This window comes from Sardina pilchardus, chromosome 4, assembly GCF_963854185.1.
Source record: "Sardina pilchardus chromosome 4, fSarPil1.1, whole genome shotgun sequence".
NCBI classification, from domain to species: Eukaryota; Metazoa; Chordata; class Actinopteri; order Clupeiformes; family Clupeidae; genus Sardina; species Sardina pilchardus.
The window spans coordinates 30368833-30386124 of record NC_084997.1 but is presented as its reverse complement, the minus strand read 5'-3'; the positions used below and the strand labels follow the sequence as shown (position 1 = coordinate 30386124).

Here is a 17292-nt window from a genome sequence, read left to right as displayed (position 1 = left end):
AGTGGTGGTAAGCAGTGGTGTTTCAGTAGTGGTGGTAAGCAGTGGTGTTTCATTAGTGGTGGTAAGCAGTGGTGGTTAACCAGTGGTGTTTAAGTAGTGGTGGTAAGCAGTGGTGTTTAAGCAGTGGTGGTTATTAGTGGTGGTTAAAACTCATTCTTAAAAATAATAACAACAATAACAACAATTATAACATATTTAATGTATATAGTGCTTTTAACACACCAATAAAAATGAGTGCACATAATTAACAATTGACAAAATATGACTATAAAATGAGTAGACAGCATGATTGCAAATGGACAAAAAAGTATTAAATCAGTACACTAGGTAATGATGATTGATAAAAAAAAAAATGAGTACACAACATAATTGGCTATTGTCAAAAAAAGGGGAGTACGGTAAAATGAGTACAGTACACAGCATCATTGACAATTGACAAAAAAAAGACAATAAAATGAGTTACACAGCATAATTGACAAGGACAGCATGACAGAAAACCAGAAAACAGTGCAAACAGTACATGTACAGTACACACCAGTAACAATGACTACTAAATAACACAACTGGCAAGAGAGGAGGTCAGCATACTTATTCCTCACATGGCTACAACTTCACAGCTTCAGAATACCTTCAGTGCCAGCTGGCAGGCATGTGCTTGGTTCTGCCTGTTATGGCAGTGTCTGCACGATACCTCCTGAGCACATGGAAAGGATTTTTATTAAACTTGGCCTCCTATATTATAAGGGTTCAAAGTACTGACCATCACAGGGGCAGCCGTGGCCTACTGGTTGGGGCAGCCGTGGCCTACTGGTTAGGGCATCGGGCTTGTAACCTGAGGGTTGCCAGTTCGATCCCCGACCAGTCCACGGCTGAAGTGCCCTTGAAAAAGGCACCTAACCCCTCACTGCTCCCGGAGCGCCGCTGGTTGGGCAGGCAGCTCACTGCTCTGAGTTAGTGTGTGATTCACCTCACTGTGGGTCACTGTGTGCTGTGTGTTCACTAATTCGGTTAAATTGGGTTAAATGCAGAGAACGGAATTTCCCTCACGAAGAAGAATAGTATATATTCTATTCTTCTATTCTATTCACTAGTTAGTACTCAAAGCCACAGGGTCTACTGCTCCCTGCTGGTTACCCCACTTGGGTGAGTTGACAAATCTTCTCTAATGCACAATCTGCCTCTCTGGTTAAAACCAGAGCACAGGAAAACAAAGTAAAACAAATAAATAAAATATTGACTTGGGATATAGATTACATCATATCAATGAGAGGCATCCTAAACTAATCTAAACGATCTAAGCACTAAGAGTAACATATTGGGGGGGGAAATATATAAAGATGATCAATTAGAGTGACCCATTTCTTCCCATCAGTGAGGATGAGACAAAACAAAAGACACAGAAAAGAAAATATCAAGAGGACAGAGAAAGTCAAGAGCATACCAGAGAGAAAGAGAGAGATAGAGAGAAAGAGGAGGAGGGAAAAAAGCCCTGACATGATGCCACATCTTGATGCTGGCTGAAGTCTTCCCCTAACATTCATTGGCTACTTAAAAACGTGGTTCCGTCACCTAGCCTCTTTACAGAATGATGAATACAGTAAGGATTTTGTAAATAAATATGGAAACCAGATCAAATTCAGTCTACACATAGCATGAATACTGGTCTTTTTCATGCACTATGTTTAGTACTGGTTACCTAACAAACAAGTTACAGTATATGCAATTGGTACAATAGTATATGGGTTAGAATAAGGTGTTATTGGCACCTTGTGTGATATGGCGTGCAAAATAAGGCATTATGGGCACTTTGCACCAGATACTGATCCAACAGCTCCAATCTGTTTTGACAATGCCAAAATGTAATTTAGGTTTTAGGGTCTGCTTGTTTCTTTCTTGCCTCTTTTCATCTGAGTTTGTACAATGTACAAGACATTGAATAACAATGTACAGTGCTATTCCTGCAATAAGAGACGCAACTGTCGACAGGCCTCCTTTACTGTTTCATTAGGATATTCTGTCATAGCTGCTGCTCTGTGGACACAACTGGAAGATCCTGAAATCTTACCTAAACTGAAAGCTGAATAGAGCAGCACTGGAAGTGTAGCCACACATTTATTCAACAAAACTTTTTGTTCAACTCGGCTCTTGGCTTTCTCTCTGATGTCGCTGTCAGATAGGTGCCTCTCATACTCCCTCATCCTCTCCATTTCTCGTTGAATGGCTTGCACAACTAACAAAGAAATGTCAGTACTGTAACACCCTTCGTTCTCCTGTACAATGTCTTCTATGGTGGCAAACATCTTCTCTAACTCTGTTCTGTTGCTACTGGTACCCTCATCCTGATTCCAGTCTTCATTATCTATGACATGATACCGACCATGACATTCCTTCATGACAAAGTACTTCAGAGAAGCTTTTCTGTGCACAGTACTGCACTGGTCCACATACTGTTCAATAGTCTGGTCTTTCAGGTGTTTACCATGTGTGAAAAGAATCAATGCATGTTTGAAGGTATCTTTTGCAAATAATTCTTCAATCTTCTCTACAACTTTTTGCTCCAGTGTTGTGTATCTCCCTACTCTCATCACAATAATAAAGACATGGGGACCTGGGGTATTTTTAAAGATGCATTTCGCTATCTCAGGTACCAACTCCCTGTCTGGTCTGTCTATGTCAAAGAATCCCGGTGTGTCAGTGATGGTATATTTCCTCCCATTGACTATCCTACTCTTTGTTTCACATCTGCTTGTTTGTGAAGTTGCAGAATCGCCCACTTCGAAAACCTTTTCTCCCAGAATGGTGTTTCCAGCACTGCTTTTACCTTCACCTGATTTTCCAAGCACCAAGATCCTCCTCTCACCTGAAATCAAAGACAACATAGACATTTGAGCCTGCATCATTTTGAATGCCACTCAAGGTAATTTCATTTTCTATCCAGAGTAATTTAACTCACTTGTATGGAAGGTGACAGAAGTGGACTTGCTCTCCCTTCCATTTAGGAGTACAGTAGAGACACTGGCAGTGTACCAAATGTCTGATTGCAGGTCTGTGAGGGTTATGCAGTGTGAGTCTGCAAAGACCGTGTTTGTAATAGTATTTTGACCTGTTGCACTGTGGTAGGTGATCTTGAATCTGTGTTGACTCTGGTAGGCCCCATGTGGTGGGGTCCATTTGAGAACAGCTTCCCAACTGACATACGATTCATTCAGTGCATCCACAGACAATCCCTCAGGCATACCACTACCTGCAATGATACACAATTGTGTTGTTAGAGCCAACACTAGATTGCACAGTTGCTACAACGAACAATTTAGATGTATTGGTATTTGCCGATGTGTATTACAACAGATTTTTAATATATTTAAGTAGGAGTCCAGCAATTCAATGCATGACCTTGATCTTGGTAGAAAGTCTCACCACTCAGGAGCCATCTTGGCAATAACCCAACGTGGCTACTCAAGACAAAAAGACTGCTAAAAAAGAATGGGGAGAGAGAAATAATAACTCTCCAGTGTAGACAGACAGATGGTTTTTTTTTACGTTTAGGACAATGCTATAGTGAAAGTCATCACTCTCAAAATAACCTAGGGCTGTGAGTTTTGTTTTAAAATGTTTTCATGCATGTCTGACAGGTAAGCATGCTCTGACTAGGGAAAGGGGGATGGGATCCAGATTGGATACAGTTCGGCCTGGGTGATGTTTGCAGAGGCCAGCTGTTCATGGATGTTGGCAACTTTAGAATTATAAAAATTTCAACAAAGCAGAGCTGTGACTATCAGAGAGGTTGCTGTTGAAGTTAGATTATGGTGGCTATAGTAAAGGTTTTATAGTGGGGAAGAGTCTCCTTGTACTCCCTTCACCAACATTTGTCAAGTAGGAGTGACTAACTAATGATAAAAGCATCCATACCCTGCCCAAAGATAGGGAAAATCTCTCCTCGTGTTGATGAATGTCTTTAATTGGATGGATTCTGATTGGCTGTCAGCTTTTTATCATCCTAAAACTCACTCTGCAAATGATCTAGGCTGGATGAACCCTGCCTGAATTTCCGGCGAATTTGGATTTCGCCTGGCAGCTAAGGCTGGAAACCTGCACATCTATCTCCTCTGTTCCCTGCCAGAACCTTTGGCTCCAATCAGAAACTAGCTTATCTAAAAGATGCACCGGATCATTGGTCTGATTGGTTGAAGGACTATCCAAGCGCTTTTTGGTGAATTTCTAAGCAGGTAAGTGGGATTGGGAGCACTTAGACTCGGCGCAGTAATATCCTCACTCTTACACTTTCAGTTTCACTTTGGAGTGAGGATATTACTGCGCCGAGTCTAAGTGCTCCCAGTTATCCCTGCTTAGAAAGGCACCACGTTTTATTTTGTCTCACCATACTTCATCGTGTGACTATTCGTGCCACTGTATTTTAATAAGGAAAACATGGAGGTGTTTGGTCGCTTCTAACTTCATCTCTGTTTGGATCCTAATGAATGAACTGGGCTAGCTAAGTGCTATCAAAGTAGCGCCACGCACCAGAAAGTGCACGCATTGAAACGTGAGAGGTATGTAACAAATCGTCTTAGTTAAGGGAATAACATAGTTTCATATGAAAAAACGGTGAAGTGTTCCTTTAATACTAACCATCATGACTTACAGTAATACTAACCCACTTTATTTCTCTTTCTTTTTCCCCCTATACCTCACCTGTGAGGTAAACCATTACCAGTCATCAGCCATCTTTGTGCCAGGCCCTCATCACACCTGAAGTCCCATCCCTATGACTGCCACGCCATCGCCTGCTGTGGTCACCTTGCCCGGATTCCTGGCCCCCGCATCCTGGCGATCCATTACCTTCCGAAAATTCCTAATCTCTATGGACAATTTATTCCCTACACTGGACTTTTTGATACTAAAAATGACCTTACTGTACAGTAACTGACCCTAGGCAGATGGGATGGGCCCTTGAGTTGTGGATCTGTCAGACGTTTCTTCCTATTTGTAAAATTCTAGGGAGTCTTTCCTTGCCCCTTTTACTCATGGGCCCTCTCTGAATGTTTAACACTCTGTAAAGCACCATGAGACATGTGTAATGTTTTGCCGCTCTATAAGTGACAATAAATTGAAATTGAAATAAGTATAGTAGTGCATCCTGTACCATTATGTATGCCCATCCCTATCAAGAATGACACTTTGTCATTATAGTTATTGTTCTTGGTGTGAACAGCCTTTACAGCCAACACTTTAGCTGTTCTATTTAGTACATCAGGATAATTCTATACATTTTCAAAGATCAAGCTGACCATAGACTGCACTGCAAGAGGAATGGAAGTGGATGCAATGTCAATAGTGTGCAAAGCTACCATGAAGGTAAAAGGAGTGAACTAAAATCTGCCAACAAGCGCTCAAAATTCTTATTTCTCACCTGTCTAATTATTTACCTGTTTCAATGTTGATTGAAGTAGTCAGACTTCTCCACCCATCTTTGAGCTCACAGCAGACACTGGCAGTGTACTGAGTGTCTGGCTGCAGCTCTGTAAGAGTTGTGCTGCAGGACTCTGTAGAGATGGTCTGTGCTTCAGTCCCTTCACTGTGGTAGGAGATCAGGAAGCTGTGTGGAATCTGCTCCATCCACTGATGCAGACTCCAGCTGAGATCAGCTGATGTTTGAGTCACTGAGCCCAAGGCCAGTTTCTCTGGGACTGGAACACCTGTGATGATCAGATAGGATGCATTAGTAAGCAAAAGCTAATTTCAGGAACATCATATTTCTCTTGTCTATTACAATAAAAGCCTTTTCACAAACGCAACAACGCTGCACTGCATTATCTTGATGACTGTAAGAGAGATAATCTAACACTCCTCTAAAGACTATCAAGTGCAGAAGAAATTGCCTCGCTGTAGGCTATGGGTCTAAAAAAATCGCCAACGTTAGGCTACTACTGTACATTGCCCACATGTAAATTATGTAGCCAACAGCAAGTAGGTATTGCTATAATTTGCTACGTGTATCCTGATGCTTGAGGTGGCGCCGCTGATAATCTGTCCCCTAACATGTACAGTACTGTAGGCTATGTGTTCTGTGTGGCATTTGTTCAAACCCAGCTGACTATGTTCATGTTTTTCCTGTACATCTGTTTATTGTCATTTAAACTCTTCCTTAACAACATACTTTAACGCAACCATTCAGAATGATAAGTGCAAATAAAACGCAAAAGTTCATTTATCTCAGAAATTAAACTTAAAAGGTGAAACTAATATATTAAATAGACTCATGACATGCAAGGTGAGATATTCTTTTTTGCAAATTTTGCATCTCATTTGGAAACCAAGGTCTGGAGGAAGAAAAGATAGGCACACAATCCAAGATGCTTGGAGTCCAGTGTAAGTTTCGACAGTCTGTGTTGATTTGGGGAGCCATGCCATCTGCTGGTGTTGGTCCACTGTGTTTTATTCAGAGTCCAGTCAACAAAGCCGCCTACCAGGACATTTTAGAGTACCTCAAGCAGACAAGCTTTGTTGAAATGCTGACTTCATTTTCCAGCAGGACTTAGCACCTGCCCACACTGGCAAAAGTACCAAAACCTGGTTCAATTACTGTGTCTGTGTGGACCTTGCTTGGTGCACTGGTACACAGTCATGTTGGAACAGGAAGTGGCCATCCCCAAACTGTTCCACAAAGTTGGGAGCATGGAATTAGAGGGCAGACTGAGAGCCAGATTCCTCGTCTAACATCAGTGTGTGACCTCACAAATGCACTTCTGGAAGAATGCTCAAGAATTCCCTTAAACACACTCCTAAATCTTGTGGAGAGCCTTCCCAGAAGAGTTGAAGCTGTTATACTGTAGCTGCAAAGGGTGGACTGATGTCATATTAAACCCTATGGATTAAGAATAGTATGTGATTGAAGTTCATATGGGGGTCAAGGCAGGTGACCCAGTGTATATGGATAAATTAAAAAAAGAAAGAAACAAAGAACTGAACTTTGTTCAAAATTAAAATGGTGAACTATGAACGTAAACAGTTCACTTTGAACATTTGTGAACTGAACTTTGAACTAGTTCATGAAAAGTGTGAAAAACACTGATGAAATCTTTAATTTTTAAACCGTTGCCCTTCTATACCTTTATATTTTATTACTGTTTTTTGCTTTTGTTTATGTAAAGCATATTGAATGGCCTGTGTGTGGGCCCCCTTCTCTTTGCTATCTACACCACCCTTGGGACAGATCATCCGCTCGCATGGCTTCTCCTACCACTGCTATGCTGATGACACACAGCTTTATCTGTCTTTTCCACCTGATGACCCCTTGATCTCAACACGAATCTCAGATTGCCTCTCAGACATATCAACATGGATGAAGGCACACCACCTCCAGCTAAACCTCTCAAAAACAGAATTGCTGGTCCTCCCAGCCATACATACAATACATCATGACATCAACATCAAAATCAACTTGTCTGTTGCACCTACCAGGACTGCAAGAAACTTAGGAGTCGTTCTCGACAACCAACTAACCTTCTCCGATCATGTAGTCTCAGTAGCCAGGTCGTGCCGCTACACACTATACAACATGCGGAAAATCAGGACCTACTGTACCTGACTCAAGATGCTACCCAACTCCTGGTACAGGCAATGGTCTTCTCTCGACTTGACTACTGTAATACCCTCCCAGCATGCACAGTGAAACCCCTTCAAATGATCCAGAATGCAACAGCACGCTTGGTCTACAACCAACCCAAAAGGGCATGTCACCCCATTGCTCATCCAGCTACACTGGCTACCGTTGGCCGCCCGCATCAAATTCAAGACTCTAACGCTTGCCTACAAAGTTTTTTGCGTGATTTCTGTTTACTTTCGCTTTACTTCGGATTACACACGTTAAGGAGTGTTTTAATTCTATCCTATATGGATCAGCTGCATTGTTCGGGCGATAGCAAACTTTTTTTTTATATATATATAAATATTTTTGGGGCTTTGCTTTAATCAGACAGGACAGTGAAGAGTGACAGCAAGCGAGTGGGAGAGAGAGTAGGGGTGGGATCTGGAAAGGATCATGGGGAGGGAATCAAACCCGGGTCGCCGGCGTGTGGTGCAGGTGCCCCAGCCAGTCGCGCCACAACTGGGGCCCATTTACACAAGTTAACAGCTGCTCCCTAGGGGTGCAACGGATAAAAAAAAAATCGTGGTTCGGATCGTTCATCGAATCAGAGTCACGGATTGGATCACTTTTCAGCAAAAAAAAAAAAAAAATCTTCTCCTGATAAAGATCTGGCACAATCTTTTCGCTGAAGTGAGTGCGCGACAGGATGTCGTAACGTGGCTCAAGCACTTTCAGCATGTGTTTAAAGCCCTCGTTTTGCACAAATGAATACGACCTCATGTCTGCACCTATAAACACACCGATAGCATTTGTGAGGGCATTAGCCCGGGCATATTGTGCAGCAAGGGGCTGCCTAAATACTGCGGTGATAACCGGCTGGTGAGCAGCTTTCGGTTTCACTCCTGTCAGTGAAACGTCGGGGTGATGTCGCTTCAAATGTGTGGCCATGCTTGATGTGTTTCCACCGTCATATGGCTTTTTTGCCACAGTGCCTACACACAGTCACGCTTTTATCCCCTATCCTCTTTCCTTCATCATTCGATTTGATAGGGAAGCAACACAGGGCTGCCGCCTTGACTAACGCCTTCATGAATATAAATAAACAATAAGAATGAAAAATAATAATAACAATAATAATGAATTCACAATGTTACTATGTCATGTTTTCTCCCTTTCATTCCAAACCGTGACCGACAGTCTCCCTTCTCTGCAAAATTAAAAAAAAAAATTAAAGAAAGACACTTTCGAGTGGCACTTTCGAGTGCACACGGGCGACGCATTCGACGTGGGTATTTGTTGTGTTTGAAATTAGGTGCCACTGCTACGCATATTTCAGAATGACTGTGAACACAAATAAACCTAGCTAGATCTGATTTTATCAGGAATAAGAGTGGCATACTTGTTCTGATGGTTTCAGAGATGGCGCTGCTCTGGCCACCTTTTAGTGCTGTTGACACAGAGATGCTGTATTCTCTCTCAATTTCCAACTCAGAAAAGCAGTGCTGAAGAGATCTGGTGGAAATGGACTGTAGAGTTTTCCCATCACAGCAGAGGGTCAGTAAGTATGAGGCCTGATCAACTCCTGCTGGTTTGCTCCATGTTACTGAGACTGACGTTAAATGCACATCTACATCAAGACATTCAGGTGGAAGAATATCTGCAAGAAATAAATATTCATTACAACATTTACCTTAACATTTAACTTAAGATATCTTAAGATTGAAACTATGTTTAAAATAATTGGGATTATTATTTTAGCAGTGTTTAATCACAGATGTTTTAATCCAAGACTGTTAGTGTCAAAGGCTCTAACACTTATCTCTATAGGCTCTAACACTTAGCTCTATAGAGTGAGGAAGTCAACTCGAAGCTTGTTTGTAGACATGTTTGTAGCATTTCAACACAAGATAAGGTATTAAGAAAATCTAGGCATTCAGGTTAGTGCGTTAAAATGCATATTGGTATCAGTTCGTCTTTTGAAACCTTTTTGGCGGTAGGCTCCAGCAGGGATATTCAATTTATGGCCTGTTTGATGTTATCTGTGGCCTCCCTGCAAACTGCCTTCAAATCCGGCGTCCGTGACTATGTTATAATCATAAAAATCATACAATGTTGTGCAGCTCATGCCTGTGGGCTGTCAGATAGCCTACACAGGAATGTTGACCATGTCTCTGTCAAAATCAAACACAAAACTGATGATGAAAATGTCAACTCTTTTAAAATTGAGCTAGGGCAGGAAGTTGGGTGTGAATGTTATACTGTAATTCCATCCCCTGATATTGTTTTACTGGTTCATTTGACAAATCATATTGACGTGCTCTATAAGCACCTTATGTCTGTTTGGGAATGTTTTTAAATGTTTTGATGTCCAAAATATTGCATTTCTGCAGTAAAGTACAGTACTATGTAGTGCCATGCTTTTTTCCCAAAAATATTGGAAACATTTTCAAAAGATTGCAATTACCACATAACTGCATAGTAATTTACTGGGAAAATGCCAGACTACAAAGAGTCTCTTCGCTCGATGTGTCACAAGGATCAGTCATGCAGTTAACTTAATACAATCGTCCAGTGTAGCCTACTAACATCCTAAGGTCCATCTATAAATGATGACATTTTTCCATTGGTAACAGACAGCAAGCGTCATATTTTTGAGAGGACATGTCCACAGACAGACAACATACACATTGAGTTTATTCTCAATTCTGAGTTTAAGGTCTCTCAGGCAGTTAATTAACTATAGAGGGTATTGTTTTTTAATGATTTTCCAAAACCCCATTCATTCTCTTATTGGATGTTATCTTAGGACCCAAACACTGTTGGGTATAATGAATGAATAAAGTCCAAAAACCGAACCTGTTTGCACAGTTGCAGACACACATGGGCTCTCTCTGTCATCATCACTGAGGGTGGCCACAGTAAACATGTAGTTCTCTCCTGAAGTCAGCTCCTGCACATGTAGCTTCAGGTCCTGCACCTCAAGATTCCCCTGGCTGCCTTCACCCGTCCATGTGACCCTGAATATGTGGGGTCCAGTCAGTCCCTCAGGAGGTCCCCAGCACACACACACAGAGTCTGGCTTCACTGAGGAGAACTCAATGGGCCCAGGAGGAGGGACAGCTGAAAATAAGACATTTCCAGTAGCCTAAGATGTGATTTTGTGGATGATGAAATGAATGGCCACTGCAGAAATGTATTTGTTGAAGTATTATTTGAAAATGTTATTATGCTTACTTGACTTAATTTCCACTTCCGATTTCATTCCCAAGCTCTAAGAATAGACAGTATTACTTTTCATATTTTCCTCTACAGAACATTTTTTTTTACACACATACTGAGTGAATATGTTATCCTACCTGATTTGTGATTACATTGTGTCCATTGTGTTCAGTTTTCATACATATCATACAGATTGCCGTCTGGTCAGTCCTGCAGTACAGCTCCAGCTCTCTGTGGTGTCGTGAGCACAGCTTCTGCTCCAGGTCTTCAGTGGCCTCCACCAGCCTGTGTCTCTGCAGTGCTGGAGCTGTATAGTGCTGCCTTACATGGAGCTCACAGTAGGAGGCCATGCAGGTAAGGCAGGACTTGAAAGCCCTCTTTGGGCAAACGGCACAGAGAATACCCCCAGGTTCTGTAGTGTGTTCACTGTGAGAGACAGATTATGTTCATCAAATCATATTTCAGTGACCGAAACAAAACATGCTAGAGCCTTCATTTTCTATAAATGTAAGAAACATTTAAAACAATGTATTCAGATATTCCACCGCATATACCTCTGAGCTTTATCAGATGAAGTCTTCAATGCAGGTTCAAAATATGAAGATGAACTGCTCAGCGACTCTGGCCTATCCAAATCAACCCTGGTGATGAAGATGAAGACACCAAATAAAATAACTCCAGTAAGACTGATAATGGATTATTGTACATCTTTCAATCTATTTGGGAAAAAAGACTACCCTGGAAATCCAGAGTTCTCGTGACAGCACAGTTTGAATTGTGTACACAAGATACTCTGGCATTGAGCAATGATGCACGTTACTTTTACCTCAGGAATAGGGGGAAACCAAAAAAGGTGTGGGCGAGCTAAACTGATGACAACAGCCCTACAACTTTTTGATTGTAGTGTTATCCAATTGCATCATAGTCCAGAATCAGTCAGAGTAAGCATTGGTCGTAGTGTTATCCAAGTCCATGCTACAGTAGATTTGAGATTTTTCAAATGGATGCTTGGTGCCGCCCCTCGAGTTGGGCCACTTTCATTATCTGTGGCCAGACCCTTAATCTGAAAGATTCCTGGGTCTGGTTTACTACCAGGCTAAAAAAGACTGCATTTTCCAACCAAGTGATATGAGATACCGAGTGCAGAGAGTGGCATACATACCTGGTGCTTTGCTCTCCTTCAAACTCAATAAAGCGACCCATTGACTCGTCACTCCTCATGGAAATTACACTGGGTACTGGTGAGCGACTGTTATGGTGAAAGCAATGGTGAACATAAGCTAGACCACATGTTTAGATTAATCTAATTACTGTGGGAATGATACACCGTAGACCATAGTGTCGCCTTGGACAAAGGCGTCTGCTAAGCAACCATAACCATAACCATAACCATAACCATAACCATACACAAAACATTTGAAAACAGCTGTTCTGTTGAACTCACCTTTGGCTACGAAGATCCACACTTTCAGCAAATTGCACATCTTTACCATGGGACTCCAAAACATTCTGTTCAGGGAGTTCCATTTCATATTTGGTCTTCCCTATTACTCCGTCAGTGTCAGGATGCCTCTCCGCCATCCTGGTGATCATTGAAGCAAACTTGTTATCGTTATCAGCATCATCAGTATCATGCTTATTAGAATTAGGTTTATTAGATGTGCAGCTTACTAAGGATACTATACAACTGTATTACATTATTCATTTAGGCCTACAGTAGCTGATACTTTCATCCAAAGTGACCTGTAGATGAGGACATTCAAGCTAAACAAAAAGAGAGCAGCAAAAAGAGATCAGTACAATAGATAGTAGTGTAGAAGGAACTGCATGGTACTGTAAGTGCAAGGTATGTTAGGAATGTGAATTTGTGGGTTGTTGAAAGAGCATGCTATAGCATATGCCTGCAGCAGAGAAATCATTTTACACATGTTTAAACGACTGCTTACAAAAAGTGTCTACTCTGAAAACACTTTCACTCTGCAAAGCATGTCTCCACTCTCAGTGGTCCAACAGTGAACCACCGCTGGCTACATTTCATCACTACTACGATGAACTTCAACTGTGAACTTTTCATCATCCATAATCACAATGAAACAGAACAGAAGCGGCAAACAAACCAAAGCGGGAAAACAAAACTAATTTTACAAAGATGCATATCATACGGTTCATGTTATGCCTAGTTTAAGGAGAACAAATCATTTATTTATTTATTTATTTATTTATTTAAGAGAGGGACAATGTACATTAATCAACATGCCCCAATGGAACATGTAAATGCACCAGATTTAGTCAAAGACTATTTTCCATCTGCAGTCCCTGGCAGGTTGATGTTTAAAAGAAGACAGATGAAGAAAAAAGACATAAAATATGTATACAGACATACAATCACAAGTAATACAAGCACTACATACTGACATAGCCAGAAAACAGACTAGGATGACAGATGTAGCAACATACCAGCATAAGAGAATGGGAAGGAAAAATAAAAGACATAAAACATAAAATAGATTAAACACAGAGCTTACACAGCAGTCAGACAGCTCACAAATGCAGACAAAAAGATGGTTAAACCACATTACTTGTGAGTGCATATTTGTTTGTCCAGTAGCCATTGTTTTATGGATTTAGTGAATTGGTTTATGCTTGTGCTGCTCCTAAACAGTATTGGTATGGTATTCCAAGTGTGTGCAGCTCGGTAAGAGAAGGCTGACTGGGCAAAAGCTGTTTTTCTGTATGGTATTTTGCAGTCCCCTCTAGTAAAGGATCTTGTGCTTGTGTTTAGATTTTGCTTGATGAACTCATTGAGTGGAGGTGGGGCTAAGCCATGAAAGATCTTATAGACTAGCACTATATCAGCAAGCTTAATCATGTTTTCCCAGTTGAGGAACTCATATTTTGCTAAAAAATTACAATGATGATAAGCATTTGGTTTCTTATCCAGTGGTTTCAAAGCCTGCTTATAAAGCTTTTCTACTGGTTGTAGAGTTGTTCTTGATGCCTGTGTCCAGCTGGTAAGACAGTAGTTTATGTGTGACAGTATCATAGAATGCATATACAACTTACATGTAGATGCTTCAGTTGTTAAATTATTCCTTATGTATCTAAAATTGTTAAGATTGAATTTTATTCTGTGTACAACCTTCTTCACTTGGGTTTTAAAAGTGAGTTGTGAATCAATTACTATACCAAGGTACTTATATTCGTTCACAACTTGTAACTTTCTCCCTGCAACTAGTACAACAGGTTCTGGATCCTTATTTGCAGACTTTGAAAAAAACATACATACAGTCTTGCTAACGTTGAGATGTAGACATGAACTGGTTAACCAGTTAGCAACATTAGTCATAGCAGATGATAGTTCATCAGCAGCAGTTTTCTTGTTTTTGGCATGTACATAAATGACTGTGTCGTCAGCATACGTCTGGCAAGACACAGCAGGTGGACAGGCATCAATAAGGTCATTTATGTACAAACTAAATAACAAGTAGTGGGACTCCAACGCCGTTGTTGACTACTTGAGAGATTTTCTCACCTATACGGACACACTGTTTCCGCTCTGAAAGATATGATTTAATCCATGCAATTACATTGGATGAGAAATTAAATCGGGTTAGCTTTGCAATTAAAATGTCATGATTGACAGTATCAAAGGCTTTTTTGAGATCAAGGTAGATGGCTCCCACTACACCTCCCTTGTCCAATCTAGCCTTTATATTCTCTAAAAGAAAACATTGCAGTGTCAGTTGAGTGATGTCTGCGGAAACCAAACTGCATTGGATGTAATGAAAAGGAAGATGTATTAAGATGTGTTATAATCTGTTCCGATATCCATTTTTCAGCCACTTTTGATATTGACGGTAGGATACTAATTGGTCTGTAGTTGCTTATAATCATGGGATTTCCTGCTTTAAATACTGGTGTAATAATAGCAGTTTTCCATATGCTTGGAAACAATCCTTCATTGATGGACTGATTTATAATATTAACAATAGAAGAGATAAGAGCCTCTTTGTTTGATTTAAGAAAAACGGTATCCATTTCATAAATATCCTTTATGTATCATAAACTCACCAATTTGATTCTACAAAGGCAAAGTATACCAGCATTGCTTGGCCTTGTTCACGACTCAGCTAGAGCAATGTGGAGAAAAGTTATGTCCTGAGACTGCCCACTGTTCAGATTTCTGATCAGCTAATTCACATTCAAAAACTTATGATACACCACAATTGTAAACAAATTACATTTTCAAATGGATTAGAAGATTAATTTGTAAGGAGTTACAAGAGTTTTGCCTTGGCGCCCCTAAACAGACAGTAAGGCTTTTAGGCACTGAATATGTCATGGCCTAAAAAGGCCCAAAGTGCATTGAAATGACACAACCTGGTGGCCATATGGTAAATGTGCACCCTCAAAAATATTGTCTTAGGAGCTGACAGTTTTCACATAGTTTTCTCCACATTGCTCCAGCATATTTTTATTTTTGTACAAAAATCTACTTTTTTTTTTTTTTTTAATTAAAGTGACATGGTTGATCTCAAAATCGGCACCTGTTTGAGCAAAATCGGTTTTTGGAATGAATGGAAGCCGTAAATCTTAGACTAACAATGACCAAATAATATTTTACTGGATTGAACCAGAGAGGGTTACGAAGGAGCAGTCAGTAATCAAGGGTCTTCATATGGCCCTTTCCAGCAGGGCCAGTTCTAGCCTACATATGTTGGTGTGCTGGTATACAGTACATTTTGGTGGTCAAATAATTGGCATTAACACAAAACAGAAACACACACAAAAAAACTGGTACAACCTAGCTCGAGTTGCTGCAGCCAACCGCTAGAGCAGCCAGGCAACTGTGCCTATCACTCTGCGAGCATCTTGAAAGTCATGCCCCCAGGGTATAGGGTAGCACTAACTTGCTGCTCTGTTCGCTGCAGGAACTCGAGTTAGGTAGCATCAATTGATTTTGAAAAACATGAAAATGTATTGTTTTGTGAAAACGGAAGTTAGAATCTTAGTTAAGTTAGAAAAATAATCACGACTGCCGCTGTAGGCTTAACGTGAGGCCCGTTTATGGCAGACTTTGGAGTCATAGGGCCCACACGTAGGCCTACCTCCACCCCACCCCCATCAAATCATTATGATTAGGCCTACCATTATCACAATTAGTATTATGCTATATTGTTATCCATGCACTTTCACTTCAAGTCAATGTGCCAAAATTGTTCACAAAAAGTTTACGAAAACTATGCACATGTGCACATGTCCTATGCACGTCAGTGGCCTGCTATATGATATAATTAAGATGTAATTACCATAGTCCATTGCTTTTGCATGGTTGCATGAGAAATACCCTACCTCTGAAAATAACAGCAATTATATGGCTGTTATTGTTTTGGGATGTTTCCTCATGCAAGCATAGGCCTACTGGTAGGCAAATGGAGAAAAAAGTGGTAGGCTACTGTATGCTTTATAATGGAATTTCATTTTATGCCTGAAAGGATTCAAGAAACACCAACTTTTGTCTGTGGTAAAAGGGCGTGAAGATTGGCGTAAATCTGGCGATCTTAAAATGAAAGACGAAGGCTGCAATCGATGTTATATTCAAATTTGACTAAACAATACTCAATAATAAACAATTTGTACAGTCTCTGATGTGTCAAATACGGGACGATTCCTATAGAACGGCAACCGTAGGATCAAATGTTAAGTAGTAGGCTACTCCAAAGTAAAGTGCCTGATTCGAAGATCTAGGTCAAATCAACCAAAAATCCGATATTGTTTGCAACTCCAAGTAGTTTGTGTGAACGAAAACGACAAGCAATAACATTGCAACTTTACTATAGGCTATTGTAAAATTTGTTAAATTCTATTCTAAAATTCCGTGTTGGTGCAAGCATAGGCCATACCTTTATCTGCACTGATGATCAAAGGACCAGGAAACAAGGGGACCTATATTCAAACTAAACTAAACTAAAAATAAAAATAAACTTAACGTAGCCTAGGCTATTGCATTACATGTTGTTACAATCGACGTACGCGGATTTTATTTAACTTAACCATTACAAATTAGGCTACACGGCAAATTAGGTCGGATATTCATACCTCTCATCCAGTTTCACAACAAAGCTCGCATGTGACTTCCGTAGGCTGTTTTGCTCAGGTGTGGCAGATCTCTATCAAAGATCGAGGCGGAGCAAAATAGCCTACACTAGCCTACTTCGTAGTTCATGTCTGGGCGCGAAATGGGGATCGAGTGCAGTTGATGTATTGGTGACGTCCCACCAAATGTAGGCCTATTCATTCTGATATGGGGAAAAGACACACAAAGCATGCGTCCAACTATCCGAATGTGACACCCATTTCCGTGAATGAATGTTATATTCTTTCATGCAAATCTGTGCAGTGAGAAGCTCTCTGTTCACTGTAAGCTGGGGAAAGCTGCTGTGAGAATTCACTCTTGAACACCTCAGAGTCTGTTGTAACGCCAG

The 17292-nt window shown here is 40.7% G+C and overlaps 1 protein-coding gene across 4 annotated transcripts; it reads right to left on the bottom strand.

The window, feature by feature from the left end:
* Positions 1 to 185: 185 nt before the first annotated feature.
* On the bottom strand, positions 186 to 16910 carry LOC134078788 (tripartite motif-containing protein 29-like). 4 transcript variants are annotated; one of them, XM_062534935.1, is made up of 11 exons: positions 16711 to 16910; positions 12252 to 12389; positions 11970 to 12056; positions 11362 to 11448; positions 10945 to 11233; positions 10823 to 10859; positions 10445 to 10708; positions 8988 to 9245; positions 5427 to 5696; positions 2954 to 3244; positions 186 to 2860 (listed from the first exon to the last, which is right to left on the bottom strand). In XM_062534935.1, exons 2-11 carry the CDS (start codon positions 12386 to 12388, stop codon positions 1953 to 1955), a joined length of 2628 nt encoding a protein of 875 aa, XP_062390919.1. In that variant the 5' UTR covers position 12389; positions 16711 to 16910; the 3' UTR covers positions 186 to 1952. The 4 variants fall into 4 exon arrangements, 3 of the variants coding, with proteins under 3 accessions (XP_062390919.1, XP_062390920.1, XP_062390922.1); XM_062534936.1 differs by lacking the exons at positions 186 to 2860; positions 2954 to 3244 and having other exon boundaries at positions 4352 to 5696; XR_009938865.1 differs by lacking the exons at positions 186 to 2860; positions 2954 to 3244; positions 5427 to 5696 and adding an exon at positions 9572 to 9670 and having other exon boundaries at positions 9110 to 9245.
* Between the last annotated feature and the right edge of the window lie 382 nt (positions 16911 to 17292).